The sequence below is a fragment of the Solea solea genome, chromosome 18, assembly GCF_958295425.1.
Source record: "Solea solea chromosome 18, fSolSol10.1, whole genome shotgun sequence".
Classification (NCBI taxonomy): Eukaryota; Metazoa; Chordata; class Actinopteri; order Pleuronectiformes; family Soleidae; genus Solea; species Solea solea.
In genome coordinates, this window is record NC_081151.1 from 10005915 (window position 1) to 10023136 (window position 17222).

At 37.3% G+C, this 17222-nt stretch overlaps 1 protein-coding gene and 1 long non-coding RNA gene across 2 annotated transcripts; both read left to right on the top strand.

Annotated features, from left to right (window-relative positions):
* The first annotated feature begins 71 nt into the window (after positions 1–71).
* Positions 72–1986, top strand: LOC131445123 (uncharacterized). The gene is made up of 3 exons (XR_009233808.1): positions 72–224; positions 834–999; positions 1145–1986. It is a non-coding gene; the product is annotated as an uncharacterized LOC131445123 (long non-coding RNA).
* A 9707-nt stretch (positions 1987–11693) lies between these two features.
* Positions 11694–17208, top strand: nipal3 (NIPA like domain containing 3). Its single transcript, XM_058615964.1, has 11 exons — positions 11694–11931; positions 12308–12376; positions 13044–13215; positions 13406–13465; positions 13668–13813; positions 14497–14593; positions 14755–14890; positions 15355–15443; positions 15528–15591; positions 15935–16029; positions 16268–17208. The coding sequence occupies exons 1-11, from the start codon at positions 11896–11898 to the stop codon at positions 16456–16458; spliced, it is 1155 nt and encodes a 384-aa protein (XP_058471947.1). The 5' UTR covers positions 11694–11895; the 3' UTR covers positions 16459–17208.
* Positions 17209–17222: the final 14 nt, after the last annotated feature.

Below are 17222 nucleotides of genomic sequence, written 5' to 3' on the forward strand. Positions count from 1 at the left end.
GCAGACACCGGGCTCATCTCCATATCAGGTTTCATTCTGCAGTGCTTAGACGAGCGAGCTCTCACCTGCAGCCACTTAAAGACTTTGAAATGGACATAATCAGTGTAGGTTGACCTGTGCACAGCACATCAACATAGTTAAACACATAACATTTAATACAATAATGGTCCAGTTGGTCTAAAAATGTGACAACGTTCTTGCCAAGGTCACCACCAGGAGTCATGGTAAGCTTAGTTTATACTAGAAAATGGTAAACTGCTAGTTAGTTTTAGTGCATGTTGGAGTATTTCCTGTGAGTTGGCACTAACTTAAACTGTTTCCAGTCTCTTTATTCTAAGCAAAGCTGTGGTTTCATATGAGATTGTTTTGCTTGTGCAAAAGTTGGAAAGACAACATTGGGTACGTTTTTAATAGAATTGGTGTATTAACTGCAATTAACTTCCGTGTACAGCAACCTATTTTTCAGATAATTACACACTGATGGATTATTCACGTGTCTATGGACTGAAAACACCGTCAGTTTATTCACCTTTGCCTAAAGTTTTGCTTCAAAGCAATTCCCGTCCCCGTTGTACCAAGCTCCGCACATCACATCACACATTCATTTTACTGCCAAAATGAGAATGAGCCAGGTTTGCTCCCCACATCCTAAAGCCTGAAGCCCTCAATGCCCTGGAGAGATTATCGAGGCTGATAGTTTGGTTATATTTTCCCGCAGGCAGTAACACAACACGCAGGGGGTGTGAGTTCACAGCAGATACACTGCAGCTCATATTCTCCGTCAAGAGATGTGATACAGCCCGGCTGACATTGTAGCAATTTATCTTTCACAGATGGTGACACTGACGCAATTGGATGACAAAGTCTTCCTCGTGTTACAATTGTTTGTTATGAGTCAAAAGTGGACGCGTGATTTTTTAACATGGACGTTCACGTCCGGGTCAAAGTCAAGTGGAAACTAAAGGCAAAGCTCGTGGGAAATGACGGAAATGATCAGAAGTGTGTGCAGGTTTGATCAATTACTGCTTTTCATTTTTTTCCCCCTTTGCCTAATGATAAACATCTGTCTCTTCCACTCTCCCATCACCCCTCTCTGTTCCTTCCCTCCTCCTCCTCCTCCTTCTTCTCCTCCTCATCCACCCAGCATCGTTCTCTGTCCCTCTTCCTCTATGGATGAGTGGTGATATTCCCGTGGGATAGTGGAGGAGGAGAGATTTCCAGGGACTGTTGCCTCATCTTCCCAAATAAAGCAGGGAACATGTTCAGACCACCTCACCCTGACTCCAGTAAAGAAACCCTCTGACAGAAACTCTTTTTTTCCCACAGCCATGCCCTGTGTGTACACATTCCTTCTTTTTTACAATACAGTTTCTTTATTTTATTTTGGATTATTTGTTTTGTATTGATGTACACGGTTTTCTTTAATCTTTAATCTCATGTCTTGTTCATAGCGATTTATCGCTGAACATTCTCTCTATCACATCCACAACTTTTCAATTGCTATTTTTATTTATTGTTGTTTCCTTTAGAGAAAAAAAACGTTTACATTGATAAGGACCCTGCAAAGTTGAACCAATTTTTCCATGTTCACCTGTGATACTTCCCTGTAATCTATTTCTCTCGTTCTCTCTCTCCCGCCCTCCCTTTTCCTTTCTTCATCTCGCGCCCAGTTTCACTCTACAAGTCTTGGCTCGTCGAAGAATTAGAGGAACCACACACTCCTTTTCTCCTCAATCCTCTGGAACAATGACAGCGTGTCCTGCTCATGGGCCACAGCAGGGTGCGCCCCACATCGCACGCAGGGAACACGGAAGGGTGACGCACACGTGCAAAACCTTTGCCATTTTCGAGGCCAGAATCTGTTGCCGTGGTGATAAATTTATCTGTTTTTGCACTTTTTCAGAAGCGAAAAGATTACGTTATCGGTCTGAGTTTCATTCTCTTAATCCAACTATAAACCATGCAAACTGAAATAGGCGAATGGTGTGACCTTCAAGCTGAGAGAAGAAAAAGTAAAGTTATTTAACCGACTACTAAACTGGAACTTTTTTGAAATTGTAATTGCTTGCTTAATTTGATATGGTTGTTAATTATAGCCTTTAAAAAAGTAATCGATTGAGAAATAAAATGTATTAATTTCATACCAATAAGTTGGTAATAGTGTTGGAGTGTTAGTAATAATTTTCTTAGGTTATTAGTTCAAACTTGTTCAACACAACAAGATTGTTTTACTAGTTTGATATATATACTTAACCAGGAAGGGGTTAGGTTTAGGGCTAATATATGAATTGTGCACAGGTTAGGGCAAGAATTAGGATTAGTTTATGATTTAGTGAAAGGTTAAACATTTAGTTGTGGTAGGTAAGGTTAGGGTAAGGCAAAAAATACAGTGACACAAGCTTTAATTAAAAAAAACTGAATAGATAATAAAAGTTGGCAACAATATGAAGAGTAAAAAAAAAAACATTCATATTGTGTTAAAAAAACAATCGTCTTTTCTTTTATCTGTCAGTTATATATAACTTTGTCCAACTGTTCTGAGCATTGACGAAAGAGAACGAGCTACGAAACCTCACCTCATTGCAATGACAATAAAGATCTATTCTATTCTATTAATCTATGATCTAATGATATCAAATGCAGCAATGTGCGATTATCTCATCTTTTATCGATAACATGACAAACAAGTATCGCAAAATGTAATTGGCACATTTCCTGAATACCTAGAATCAAGTAAAAAAAAAAGGAAAATCATGAGGAGAGTGACTTAATGTTGAGTTTAGATGGAGAGGAATAAAGTAGATATGTGCACATGTCATCTTATTTTGACGTCAACGATTAATGAAATGCACGAAAGAATCGCAGAATTAAAACTTTGTTGTGCTGAAATTGGTGCAGTGCTAATACTGCTAAAAGCTTTTGGGTGCTTCTATTTAAAAAGCCAAGTCATAAATAACATGTAAATGGGAACACAGCGATTGAAATGATGTTCCCTCTCCATAAGTCTAGGTTATTTTAGTCCACATAATCATTCTTTTTGACTCAGATCCAACACACATGCACCTGCTGTCTTATGACTGTAGCCTCTACTGAAAGACAATTCACCTGCCAGTGCAAAGGAGGGGGGAGAAGGGGAGTGGAGGAGAGAGGGAAGGACAGAATGAAAAGAGGAGGTAGGGAGCGAGAGAGAGAGTCATGCCCTCAAGATAAATGGAGTTTATCACCCATTTAAAAGAAAACGCAAATCAAGGCAAGTGTGAATGGAAGGGTAGACAAGATTTGAGGAAGAGGAGGAGGTGTAGAAGAGACAGAAAGATGGGGGGGGGGGGACGGAGGAGAAGGAGGCAGGAAGGGAGGGAGTCGTCGTCTCCCACAACAAGTCTAACCTGAATCCAAAGCTAACAAGATGCCGTGATTGCAGGGTGCTGAAAATATGAAGGAACAACCAAAGACAACAGAAAAAAAAAGAAAATTAAACAGAGGCTTTTGTTCAACCTGGGCTCCTCTCTCTCCTCGGGTTTCAGACAGACAAGAGTTCTGTCTCTCTGTGTGTGTGTGTAAGTGTGTTTCTGTCCATCATCGACACAAACACATGCACACAAGGAGACAAACCCTCACTCCCAGAAAAAAAAAGAAAAAAAAGAAGGCCCCGGAAAAAGATGTAACAGACAGGATAAAGTTGCGTGCGGTCACCCATGTCTGGGGTCACGCTGCACCGGCAAGCACTCAGGGGTCATGCAGGTAGCATGTGTAAACTCAGTCATCAATGATACACACAAAACACATCCACATTTCCATGCCTTCATAGTGTAGTATTTTTAGTTTCTATACGGTTAAGATGCACTGACGTACTAAGCAGGATGTTACTGCTGGATTTAAGGACATCAAATTATATTTCTACTCTCTTATAACTGTAACTGTTATAGTATAAATTCAATCTTCAGTGAGTGATCAGATTATTATTATTATAATAATTATGTAAAAAAAAATATATATATATGGTAGACACACATTTCTCATAGTAAGTCAAGACTCAAGGAGGAAATGAAGGAAGTTATTACCTCATCTTATGCAATCACGCATGTATACACACACTGTTGTTCACTGAAACACTTATATACAGTCTGCCCGGGTCAACAGTTAACACACGGTATCATCTTACACTACTTATTACTGCAGATGAGAGAACAGAAAGGTGATAAACCACTGTCTGTGAGAATGGGGGCTCTCACAACAGTGTTTTTAACTGCCATAAAGTAAAGTATTTAAGGTTTGGGTCAAATTGCTTTGAAATTCACACAAATGTACAACAATGGTAAATAATTATTATAATAAGGTAAGATTAACACCGCCGAATATGAAACAGAGTCTGGGACATTGAAATGTTCACGTGTCGTTGCGCGACAATGAAATCATTATACTTTGTCAAAAAAAAAAAAAAAAAAATCATAAATCATTGACTTTTTATTCTACGCAGATAAACAATTATGCCTCAAAGGCCATGGTTGAGCAACTTTCATGCTGCAGCATGAAAGTTGGAACAGCTTTAGTGCAATTTTTCAGTTTAAGTTATTTGAAAAACAAATTGATTTAAAATACATAAATAAATAAGTAAATACAAATAAAATATTGAATTTTACAGGGAAGAAAGTGTGCGCTAATCAATAAAAGACATTTGCTATTCATAAAAGAATATCGATCTAGTCATTTTTATGTTGAATATTAACTTTAAAAAATATCCTTTATATAAGTCTTAAATGGAGTTGAGGTAAAAATATAATTAGCAACCTTCTGACCCTCTCACCTGTGCTCACACAGAAAAAAACAAACCATAATTACAGATATAAGCACATATAATAACCAGGTGTGACACACAGAACAGCATAGCATAGGTAACCGCTTTGTTGTTTTGCGTATGATCTCAAGTCAGATGGTTTGGTGCAACTTTCTTTCATTAGTGTGTCTGTGCATTCAGAAGACTTCAGGGATAATTACAGTATGTTTGGCAATGATCACTGTGATTTTCAACAATAATGGAGACTCAATGGAACTCAGAATTTAATACATGAAAGTTCACCGGGAGTCTTATTTGGCCTAAGCAGTAGTTGAATAAAGTGTGATTTCTCTGGCAAAAATGTAACAAATGATTTCTCAAAATTAGGCCAATACAGAGAGTGTTTCATGGGACTTTAGGGCTCCATGCAGAAGTGACCCTGTTACCCTCACCTCCCAAGAAACATTTCACAGGACCTTATTTAAAGGATCTAAAGCATATACATAGTTGAGGTGCAAGGTGCAAAAGGTGTGTTAATGTGTGGGGGTGAAAATCAAATAAGCTATCTTGCAGGTGCCCCTCTATCTGGTGCATTGCTATTTAACTGGCAGTGTAAGTACTCATACTTAGTTACATTACAACGCCCTACCACTGAGCCACCATGGCTCAATCCTAACTCCTAAAACTTAAATACATTTTATATTAGAAACTGACTTTTGATACTTAAGTGCAGTAAATGTCATATACTTTAAGACTTTTACTTAAGTAATATTATAAAAAAAGTGACTTCAACTTCTACCAAAGTCATTTTCTGGTAACATATTTGTACCTTTACTCAAGTATCACATGTTAAATGGTGAATATGGTGAAGTAAACGAGCCTCTGCAGAGGAGATGGACCTGCACGCACATGAGGTGAAGTCACTCTGTGCCAGGTTTAAGATGAAGCCCATATCTGCTGTTTCAATTAGCACAACACTAGACTAGCCATGGTGCGCAATGATAGCAATAAGTTGACAACCACTCATTTCTTTCTATGCTATATTATCTTTTTCAAGCCATACAGCATATGAGTGCTTCATGATTCAAATGTTGACACGCTGAAATGATTTTGGAGAATTTGAAATCAGGGTATCAATGCATTCTACTTTTGATCCGATCAGATAAATGAAGCAGGTTGTTGATTTGGACTGTCATAATCAGCCAGGTCTTGGGACCCTCTCTCATTAGGTCCCCAGAGAATTGCCCAGTTTGCATTTCCTGTTTAATGCACCAGAATACAGACACCAGACAGCAAAGAGGGATAAGTCTCTTCAGAGAACAATCTGCATCCTTTGTGACATTTCTTGATTCTGTTTGGCCAAAGGTTATAAAGCACACACGTGGTCAATGAAACCGGTCCCTGGAGGGATGCCCAAAAATCACCCAAAAAAATCACAAGTACTACCACACCCACGGTCATGAACCGATTCAACGAAAGTCAATGAATCAAATTAGCATTCTTTATAATCATGTCATTGTCACTTAGGTCTCATTGTTATGAAATGTCCCTCACAAGCCCGGACTTGCAGAGGATCTGAGAAAAGCCTGCTCTTCCAGCGTCGCTTTGTAACGTGTTAACATTCCATGACAACATGGAGAACCACCTAATGGAGCAATGACTTCCTGTTGTATGGTGCAGTGCAGCAATGAATACATCCCCTCATTCCCTACTCCTATCTAACGTACACACATTCTTCAGTCGTTACAAAGGGATGCTGGTCTGTTTGGTTTTTTAAAAACAGGCCTGGCAGTTATTAAATACACACTGTCATGCATGTCACTAACGTTCACGCATTCCTAGTGGACAGCGCCCACGCACCACAAGGAACTGGCACAATTGTAAGAAACCAATTACATTTTGTTGATAGTAAATGTTGAGTGGATTGTAAAATGTCATTCCCTATCGTGTGGAGACTACTCATTTTCCAGGTTGACAAAAGGTGTCGTAAATTTTAATTACAGGATGTCTAAGGCCCAAAAAAAACATCGTTATTAAAGTGTTTAATAACTTAAAAAAAAAAAAAAAACACAGGTTTTTCAACTGGGAGCCAGAGGTGTAAAATTTCAACAAACACACAAGATATCGAGGGAAAATTCTCTGAAACCTGAAAAAACATAGAAACAACAATAAACAATAAAATAAAAATCTTTTTCTACATGACCTCTGTTCTGGAACAAGCACAGTGAATCACTGCTGCCTGTTGGATGAGAGCCCAGGTAATCATTAATGATTTCATTGATTTTGTCCCTCGAGACAAAATGTAGTAATAATAATAATTAAGTAATAGTAATCAATAGTTGTTTATATCATTTATAGACCGAAAATAAATTGTGAATTGTGAATAACTTGCCAAGTATCAAAGTGAATACATTTGAAAACATCATGTATTTAATTTTTTTTCAAGCAATCAATTTGATTATTTCATTCGTTCAGCTACAGGGAAAAAAAACAAATTAACATTTTAAGGTATTACCTTGGACTCTCAGTCTCCCAAAAAAAAACTATATTAATTAAGTGACGATTAAGCAACACATCACTATGTTGCATATTATATATGAGGTTTATGCTGTATGTATGTACATAAAACAATTCAAGCTACAGCTAGACAAACCACACTACTACTACTACTATCAACACTACCACTACAATTACTTAGTACTATGTAAACTGTCCATATTCTAAAATTGTGTTTAACCTGAAATTATGCAATGTGTCAATGTTTTATACACTTGGTATCATTATCTTCTCAAAACTTTATTTGAAAAGTTAATTGAAGGGTCTTTTCATCTCGAGCACTTAATCTGAGACAATGGAAAAAGCCATTCCCCTGCATTCCATAAAACCACGCACCTGTTAACACCCTGAGGAACGAAGCACCTGTTCCACATCTGTACTTAACTCCTCTCCACACAGTTGGAGCTGTAATCAGTGCGTGCGCGATGGAAATCTTAGGTCAACAACACAACAACTCGTTCTAAAAAGATGTGAAGAGGTTGTGAACGAGATTAAGCAGTGACAGGTGTGGTAGACGAGAAAAAACAACCGTATTGTTTTGATTTAGCTATTGTTCGGAGTATTGTTTGTTTGCTGCTGAAGAACTGAACCAGCACTTAGACTGGATTTGAAATGATATAATATCTACTTTGCATACTATACACGTAAAGTGTTACTTAACAAGTACTTTTTCCGTTCACAAGATCAATTGTTGCTTTCTCTTCCATATGCCCGTACCGAAGGGTGCACCTTTTGCATGAAATATGTTGCAGAAAGACGGGAAACTATCTGAGTTAATTTAAATGCACTTGTTTTTCATAATGTGCTTGTAAATTTCATCTGGATATTCTTTCTTTTATTTGTTTTCTGTGTTTTAAATGTGTAACTGTCGAGTTTTTCCTATGTGCTGCTGCCTTTCTTAACCAGGACACCCTTGAAAAAGAGGTTCTTAATCTCAATGGGATTTTCCCGGTGAAATAAAGTTTAAAATAAATTAAAAAAAAACTGCAATCTACTTCAATAACACGCAAAGTAGTGCTGCTTACTCTTTTTCAAAAGTGCTCACATATATTGATTTTAAAAATAAGTGCAATTTCATGACCTCCAGCAATAAAGATCATGTGATAGCTCTGAGCAAATAACTGCACAGGACAAAGTCATAGCAGGGTTATAAGCCTAACCCTAACCCTAACCCTAATCCTCTATACTGTGAATGTTCTGGGACAGGATTCTCTTTTAAAACGATTACACTACTGTAATTTGTTATTATGTGACATCACAGACGTGCACTAATCAATTCAGCATATGGAACAAGTTCCACAGAAAGCCTGTGTAAAATCAGCTTTTTCCTTTCATTTCATTTGCAGCAAGGATTATTTTGCAAGGAGTCACACACACAAATGTCTGTGTGTGACTGAAGATGTACAGTTGGAATTTGTGGCATTGTAAAACAAATTCTTCCATAGACTCTGCCTCCAAGGCAGCTCCAACAGCTGCAGTAACAAAGAAGGAGGTGTTTTAAATGTACGCATTTAGACGGAAAGCAGTCATTTTATCGCATTTACTAAATGATTGACGTTAAGTGTCACTGCAGTCAGTTTTAATAACATGCAAAATGGTGCTGCAGGATAAAAAAGAAGTGAGACTGACACTGAGATTACAATGATGTGCTCATGAAGTGTTTTGGGGTGCAGCAAAATGCATTCATTTCCAATCGAATGATAATCTTTTTATACCGTATACAGATTGTTTTTTGCATTCTCGCCAGCTCCATTAATAATCATCAGCTCAAAGCTCTGTCTCTGCTCAGGACGAGGTCTTGCAACACGGAATGTTTACCACAAAGGCAAAATACTTCATTCCACAAATTGCTCTTATGTAACTCAGCGAAAAACAGTGTCACACAAAGGAGAGTGGAAGTTCTGAGATGGAGCAAAATTAAACGTCAGTCAAACAAATAATCCCAAAAAATGTGCACAGTAATGTCGTAACTTTATTTCAAGCACAACTGTATTTTCAAATATGGGGTTTCACTCCCTCTGCTGGTTTAAGTCTCAAACGAACGAGACGGAGCAACTTCTCTTTTCTTTGTTAAAAGTTTGGTTCAGTTTAACTCTTGAACAGTAAAAAAGCAAAGACTATATTGGAGGCCGTCTTGTAAAACAACCCCACAGTGGCATTATCACAGCGACTTGTTAGTATAATTTCATGACAATATTTCATTTAGAAGCAGTGAATCATCAGTTGCTCACATGAGACGTGAAAAGAAAACTCTGCTCTCTTTTAAATCAGCAGCTCACACCCTACATTGACCTACCTTTGTTTTTTTCACAGCTCCAGTTATAGAAACACTTGCTGACGTGTGTACCGTGTCCCTCCTTCGCTGCTGCAATGACACAAAGACAAGGACAAAAAAAATGTGATGCCATGGTGACACAGTCATAATCTTGGTTTTTCCAGGTGGAGCAGAGGTTGTCAAGTTCACTTTTAGAGATGAATATGTTCAGGTGATGACATGGTTTATGTGTCACTTAATTTATGAACATGCCGTCATTTTGTAATGGATATAAAGCAGAGGAATAAAAAAAAAAGAAGAAAACAATTGAATTTGCATCTGGCTAATGTCACTTACAAGTGCTCAGAGATCAATAACAGCTCAATGGCACAGCCTAATGTCCAGGGGAGGTACTGCAAACAACAAGCAAGAAATGTATTTACTTTTCATACAAAGTAATGTGCTTCATGAGTAAAACAAAATCACCCCCATTTTCTTGCTCTCTAGTTACAATAATAAATATAAACTCTTAGCTGTATTATCCATATGAAACCAAATGATTGGACGTGATACTTTGATTGGGATCACATTGTTGTACTAAAAATGAGTAGAGGAGAAATGGGAGTTTTATATGGCAAGCGGTTTTCTCATCAGTAGACAGGATATTCACTACCACAAACCTGCATTGTCATTCTTACTCATCAAAACTACTAAAATATGTATAATTCAGTTTCTACTACTAGTCAGAATGATGTCACTTTTGCCATTCATGTGTATGGGGTTTGTCATCATACATATCTACAATATCCACAACTGAAATGTAGATATCTCTAATTCCAGTAACAGATATCTATAATGTCATCATGACTGGTCATGATTCAAGTTCAAAACATCTTTAATTATTAGTTCAAACCAAATATGGCGAAGCCGCATTTAGTTGCTATGCTGCACACAAGTGGAAGAAGTTACCAGTGGAAGTGAAATCAGCACCAAATGTGAATATTATTTAAATCCAGGTTAAAAACACTGAGTTTCTCAAATTTTAATCTTCCGCACTTTAAATTATTTTAATATTTGTAAAGTAAATGACGGGTTTATGCTGCACTATCATATTTTATGCTCAATTTTAGTCAAACTTTTTGTTATTTTTATTACTTATATTTCATTTATGTTATAATTGGGTTTTGTTCAATTGTAAATGTATATGTTTCCAAAATGTTAATTTGTTTTCACATAAAGCACATTGAGTTGCCCTTGTATTAAATGTGCTACACAAATAAAGCTTTATGCTGAACTTAAAATATCCTCATATCGTCAGAATGAAGTTGCAGATATATCTGAACATGGAATTAGAAATATCTACAATTCAGTTGCAGATACAATAGTAGAAATCTATAAATGTGGCGTAATTTTGACTAGTGAAATCTAGGGCTGAATGATTTAATCTAAATATTGAACTGCGATTGTTTTAACAGAAATCGTGATTTGATTCACGATATTGGAGGGAATGGTAATTTCAACATAATTATACCATTTTCACTTGAACAACATATTTAAAATGATTATTGTGTGATATTGTTGCACATCTGTGAGAAACAAAGATGTTTTCTTCAGTCTGTAGCATATGACGTGTATAGGTCAGGACAATATTTAATCTACAATGAATAATTTGACACACATTTTGGCTTTAAGAAAATTGCAGTAGTAGGCCACATTATTTGTTTTTAATAAAAACTTTATTTATTGTTGAGCCCTAATAAAAATTTAATTGCAGATATCTTAAATTGTAGTTTTAACTAGTCAAAATGACGTCTGTAAAGGTAATTCCAGATTGTCAAACTTAGCGCTGATTTTGCCTTAATACAAAACAACGTTGTTCTGTGCTATGTTTGTCCTTTGGAGACTGTCTGTTCTCCGACTTAATGTGTGTGCAAATTTAAAAGACTGTTCTGCAATGTTATTGAACCTTTCTGTAGCTATTATATGGTAAATCAATAAGTTATTTTCGGGAAAGAGTTGCCCTCTTAACAATTTGAAGACACTTCCTGCTTACCGTCAGTGAGTGGTCACGTGACAACAACGTCGTAACCTACGTCCTACGTCACGTCTCATACTATTGTCAACGAGCGAGCTCAACCAGGAAGTTATAGAATCCTAGCTCAAAGAAGGGTTATTTTCTCATCGTTGAGCCGAAGAAACACAAATAAATTAGCGTTAATTACAAAAGGTAACGTCGAGAATATGAAACAGTTGATGTTTGACAGTTCGCCCACTGTCGATAATTAGTAAAGTGCCTCTGAACAAGAGCAGAATGGATATCTTCAACATCAGTGGAGGCTCATACACGGTGAGACACAGTTATTCATTGCTTTAATCGTATTGCGAATATGTTGGTTTTACTTTTTCAAAAAAATATTCAATGTATATGAAAAACAAAACGAAATAGCGCTGCTTTGTGTCACAGCATGTCTGTCAAAAGTCAATAAAGTACTGCATAGCACCAAGGAAAGAAAATATTTATTTTTAGAAAACAAATGAGAAATTTCTAGTTCTGTTCATTTGTCTTGAAGCAGTTTTCTATCAGTGTTATTAGTTATTAGGTGTGCTGTTTTTTTTTACTGTTTTCATCACAGTGTGAGCTAATCACTTTAGTCTATTTAAACACATAACAGCTTTGGATTTTTTTTTCATCTGTGCATTCTAAACATGTTTTTCTTCTCTAGGAAAATCTCATCGGGACTTTACTCTCTATTTTTGGGAACGTGCTCGTCAGCATCTCCTTAAGTATTCAGGTACTGAGATTATTTTTTATAAAATAATAATAGAAAAAAAAAACTCTCTTAAATGTACTTTCAGTATTTTTCAACTTCCTGACACTAAGTTCATTAATTTTGTCTCACATATACAGTGCTTAACAAATATACACGCATGTCTTTCTATCATTCACTTTCATGTGTAAAAATCATGTTGTAAGAAATCGTACCTGACAGGCTGAGCTATCTCTGCGGTATCATTATCGGCCTTCAGGCAGTGGCTTTGTGGACAAAATCATTTTATCATAAGTCATTCAATTAGGGCTACAACTCATAATCTCTCGTTTATTTTCTCAGTTAATCGAGTAATAATTCGGACCATAAAATGTCATGAAATGTTGATCAGTGTTTCTCAAACCTGGAAATGATGATGTTCTCAAATGTCTTGTTTTGCCCACAAACCACAGTGATACAGTTTAAATGATTTATTTGTTATATGGAGAATATAACAAATAATTAATATAAATATTCACACTTCAGACGCTGAAAAAACAGAAAAAAATCTTTTAAATTTTTAAAGAACACACACAATCCTACAGTCCTCAACGTCTACCTACACTAAATGTTTGCTCTAAGCTTTGTGTACTTCAAGAGTGTTTCTGTTTACCTTCGGTCATTCACTGTTGTCATACCTGCATACTCACAGAAATACAGCCACGTGACATTAGCTGGAGCAAAGGATCCACGTGCCTTCTACTCCACTAAAACCTGGTGGTGTGGTTTTGTACTGACCTGTCTTGGGGAAGGGGCAAACTTTGTCTCTTATGCCTACGCCCCACTCGCCCTCATAGCACCTCTCAATGCTGTGTCTGTTCTGAGTGAGTATTTTCAAGTCCATTGTACTACTGAAATTTGCTGGTGGAGAATTTGGAAGATAAATTAACATTGCAGGAAAAACAAACAGGCAGCTACTCACAGAAAGGCCACTGTCACTAGAATACATGGAAAGATTTAATTGGAAAAGCTGTATAAAATCTTTTAATTTATCTTTTTTTTTTTCATTTGCAGCTAGCTCAATTTTGGGTCTTATTTTCCTGCGTGAAAAATCCAAACCAAGTGACTTTGCAAGTAAGTTCAACATATGTGTATGTGACTGAATGAGTGAAAGAGTGTGTTCATATATACAACATACTGAACTATCTTTCTGTCTTAAACAGTACTGTATCTTGAGGTAAACTTCTAACTGTGTCATGTTTTCATTAACACCCTGCAAGATTTTCTTCCTTCACAATACTAGAGGCTATTAGTTATGTATTGTATGTTATTTCAGAGCGCTATGGGCTGTCCTTCCTGGGCTGTGTCATAATCATAGGAGGAACATACCTCTTTGTAGCCTTTGGACCAAACTCTCATGAAAAACTCCAAGCAGAGAACATTGTGAGGCACCTCGTGGGATGGCCTGTTCTCTTGTATCTGGTAAGAAATGTTCATTCACACTGAAGCAGTCTCTACATGATATTTCTCATCACTACACATGAATGAAAACTACACAATCCTTTTAGTGTATCGTGAGAAATATGTTTCTGCACTGTCATCATTTAGAAGCAATGCAAGAACACTGCTGTACAGAATATGGTGACTCCCTTGTTCTATTACTGCTGAGCTGGTCAGAGGTATTGATTCAGTTTAGTGTTTACTTTAGATGCAGTTAGAATGCAAACATCCTGTGCCGCACAGTCAGTGTGAGTGTGAGTCTGTTTGTGAACACTCGTTGGCATTCATGTCCCTTCACCTTATATAACGTGTACAATAGACTTTTCAACAGTGACTACTGAGTTATCAATTCCTTTTCTGATTCAATCAAGCAAGAGAAACTCGTTTGAATTTCACATGAAGACTGAGTACACCCCCACCCCCAGAATCATAACAGGGTTAAATTATCTTATGTAGTGTTATTTAAAAGCATACTTCTGCTGTCATCTACAGTGCTTTTGGCATTCCAGAACCTTGCATGTCCATTTTCTTAGTTTTGTTGTCCAGTGATATTATTCAGCATAAATGTTTGTCTGTGGCTGTTAGATATGTTTTTCTTTCCTTCACTTCCTGACTGTTTTGTTTATTTGAAAGTAATTTATTGTTGCTCTTATCCTTACTGGCAGCTCCTGGAGATCATCACGTTCTGCCTGCTTTTGTACTTCTACAAACGGCGTAACACTAACTATGTCGTTATTATTCTGCTGCTGGTCGCCCTACTTGGTGAGTCTGCAGCATTAAAGCCTATCAATTTCATGCGGTCTCTCGGGTCAAGCTATTACAAGGCCTTAATGGAATACATTACCATGTTACTGAACATGTTGAACAAAGTTACTGAAAGTTTCAGTGTTGTGTCTCTAACTGTGCTCGTTGTTGGTACACAGGCTCTGTCACAGTCATCACAGTGAAGGCGGTGTCGGGCATGTTGGTACTCACCGCCGAGGGCAACATGCAGCTCGACTACCCCATCTTCAGTGTCATGCTTGTGTGCATGGTGGCTTCAGTGGTCTTCCAAGCCAGGTGAGATACTGGAAGACCAAAGATAAAGTGTTTTTTTTTATGAGTTATAAAAAACAGAAGTCATTGTCTTTTTGATAGGATTCCTTCTAACCAAAACAAGCGTCATGGGACTGGGTTCAGGTGCTCCTCTTCCGTCTCCACAGAAAATGTTATAATAATACCATGAATCTGCAACGGGAGGTGTAGTCATAAGTCATAGGTGTTGCCAATATGTGGATATATTGCTCAGGACAGGCTAGACCTGTTGTTAGATAGATAAATCAACTGTATTTGCCAATTCTTTGCAAAAAGTGCCTTAAAATTTTTTTACATGCATTGCAACCTTTTGAAATAGCTGCTGCAAGATCAAGCGTTTTCGGTCACAACGATCCCAAAAACAGCTTGTGAAATCCATGAAGGGACTGAATAGTCACTGTCCACATTGCACGCCTTGATAAATGTTTTTGTGTTATTGCCTCCTTTAGATTTCTCACCCAAGCCTGTAAGCTCTACGATTCCTCTCTGATTGCTAGTGTCAACTACATCCTCTCCACCACCTTTGCTGTGGGAGCTGGTGAGTTGTGACATTCTCAAGGCTCTCTGAAGCATCAGAACATGAAAATCAGAACATCATCTCCTGTGTCTCTTCTGGTTTTAGGAGCGGTGTTTTACTTAGAGTTTATGAAAGACGATGTCCTTCACATCTGCATGTTTTCATTGGGGTGAGTCATCGTCCTTCACTGAAATGTATACCATGTCACACTTGGGTGTTGTCGGCAAAACAAATTATGGCTAAATTATGTCCACTGCTTCTGTTTCACGGTCCTGGTATTATGCACGCTGCCTCATCTTCACACTGTCCTGAATTGTTGATGAGACAATTAAATAGAACAGAGACATTGATGTTGTTATTCGTCACAATCTGTGCTTCTTTTATTATCACATGCTAAGGTGTCAGCTGTTTAAAGAAATTCACATAGAAAGTTTGCCTTTGCCTTGATTTTTTTTTGATAATTCACATTGAAATATTTAAAGCTTTGACTGATTATGTTGTGCTTTGTACAGAACTGCGTTGTGTTTCTTGGGAGTCTTTCTCATCACCAGAAACAGGAAAAAGCCCAAGACCTTTGAGCCGTATGTCACTATGGACATGACTAAAGGTTTGTATGAACTTCACTTAAGAGCTAAAAGTTGATATACAGTATATTTAGAATGAATGGAGATGAACTTTAGTTCGCAAAGTTAAATATTTAACATTTCTGAAAACTAATAGAAGGTAATTTATCTGACAATAAACCTACCCCAAACACACAAAACACTAGGCAGAAGTTTCTATTGAAGTTTCAGCTCTGCAGTTCCTTTTTAGAGGATTTTCACTAAGAACATTTTCATCACCAGGTGTGCCGACTATTCATGACAAGGGCCTGATGGTGCAACCAGAGTTTGGTGCTTCTTTCTCCTATGGGGCCCTGGTCAACAACGATGGAATGGCTCCTGTGACTGTACCAGTCACCGATCTTGAACAATCCCCCGACGGCCCTAACTCCACTCATATATCTTATGACCATCCTGACATGAAGAAAGATTAGAACAAAAGATTTCTTTTTGTTTTCTTTCTTTACTCACTTAAACCATAACCTGCATTCAAGGACCTTGAAAAACTAAGCGAGTCATGGTTGGTCGTTTTCACACGTACAACAGACCAGCAATTATCCCGGAAGAAAGCATCCACTGGGTGTTTATCACTTTGCACTTCTCTCCAGTTACTTTTGGGTTTTTTTTATAAGGGGGCAAGATGTCAGCTGTATTCATTCCTAAATGAAAAGAAGAAAGTTAATGCTTGTGGATGAAGACCGCAGAAAGAGGTATTACTGCCTCGCACTTTGATATTTGCAGATAAGACTCACTCTCACGACTGTTAAACAGGTTTGTTCTCATTCACTCATGTATAATGGGAACATGTAGTATCTGTTCTCCCTTTCAGGATTTTTAAGTTACTCCCTGACGTCCAGGATCAAGTAACATGAAGATGTAGCTGCAGATTTTTCAAACTTGCCAATGAACATTTGGATTTTTATTCTTTGCCTCTTCTACAAGTGGTTTTCACTCCACAGTGTCTTGTTCTCTGGGTTTAACTGTAGCTAGTAACAATGGGTGCAATTGTTTTTATTTATTGTATTTATTGATTTTCAACTTTGTTCTCAATGTGCCTTGAAAGGTAGCTTTACACTGGACACTGGTCAACTGCAGTCGGTCTATTCCTGTCAAGAGTAAATATAAATAATAAATAAGTTTGAACCTTTGAAATGTGTAAGTATTAAAAATGTAGCAGACTTACATTTTGAAGTCAAAA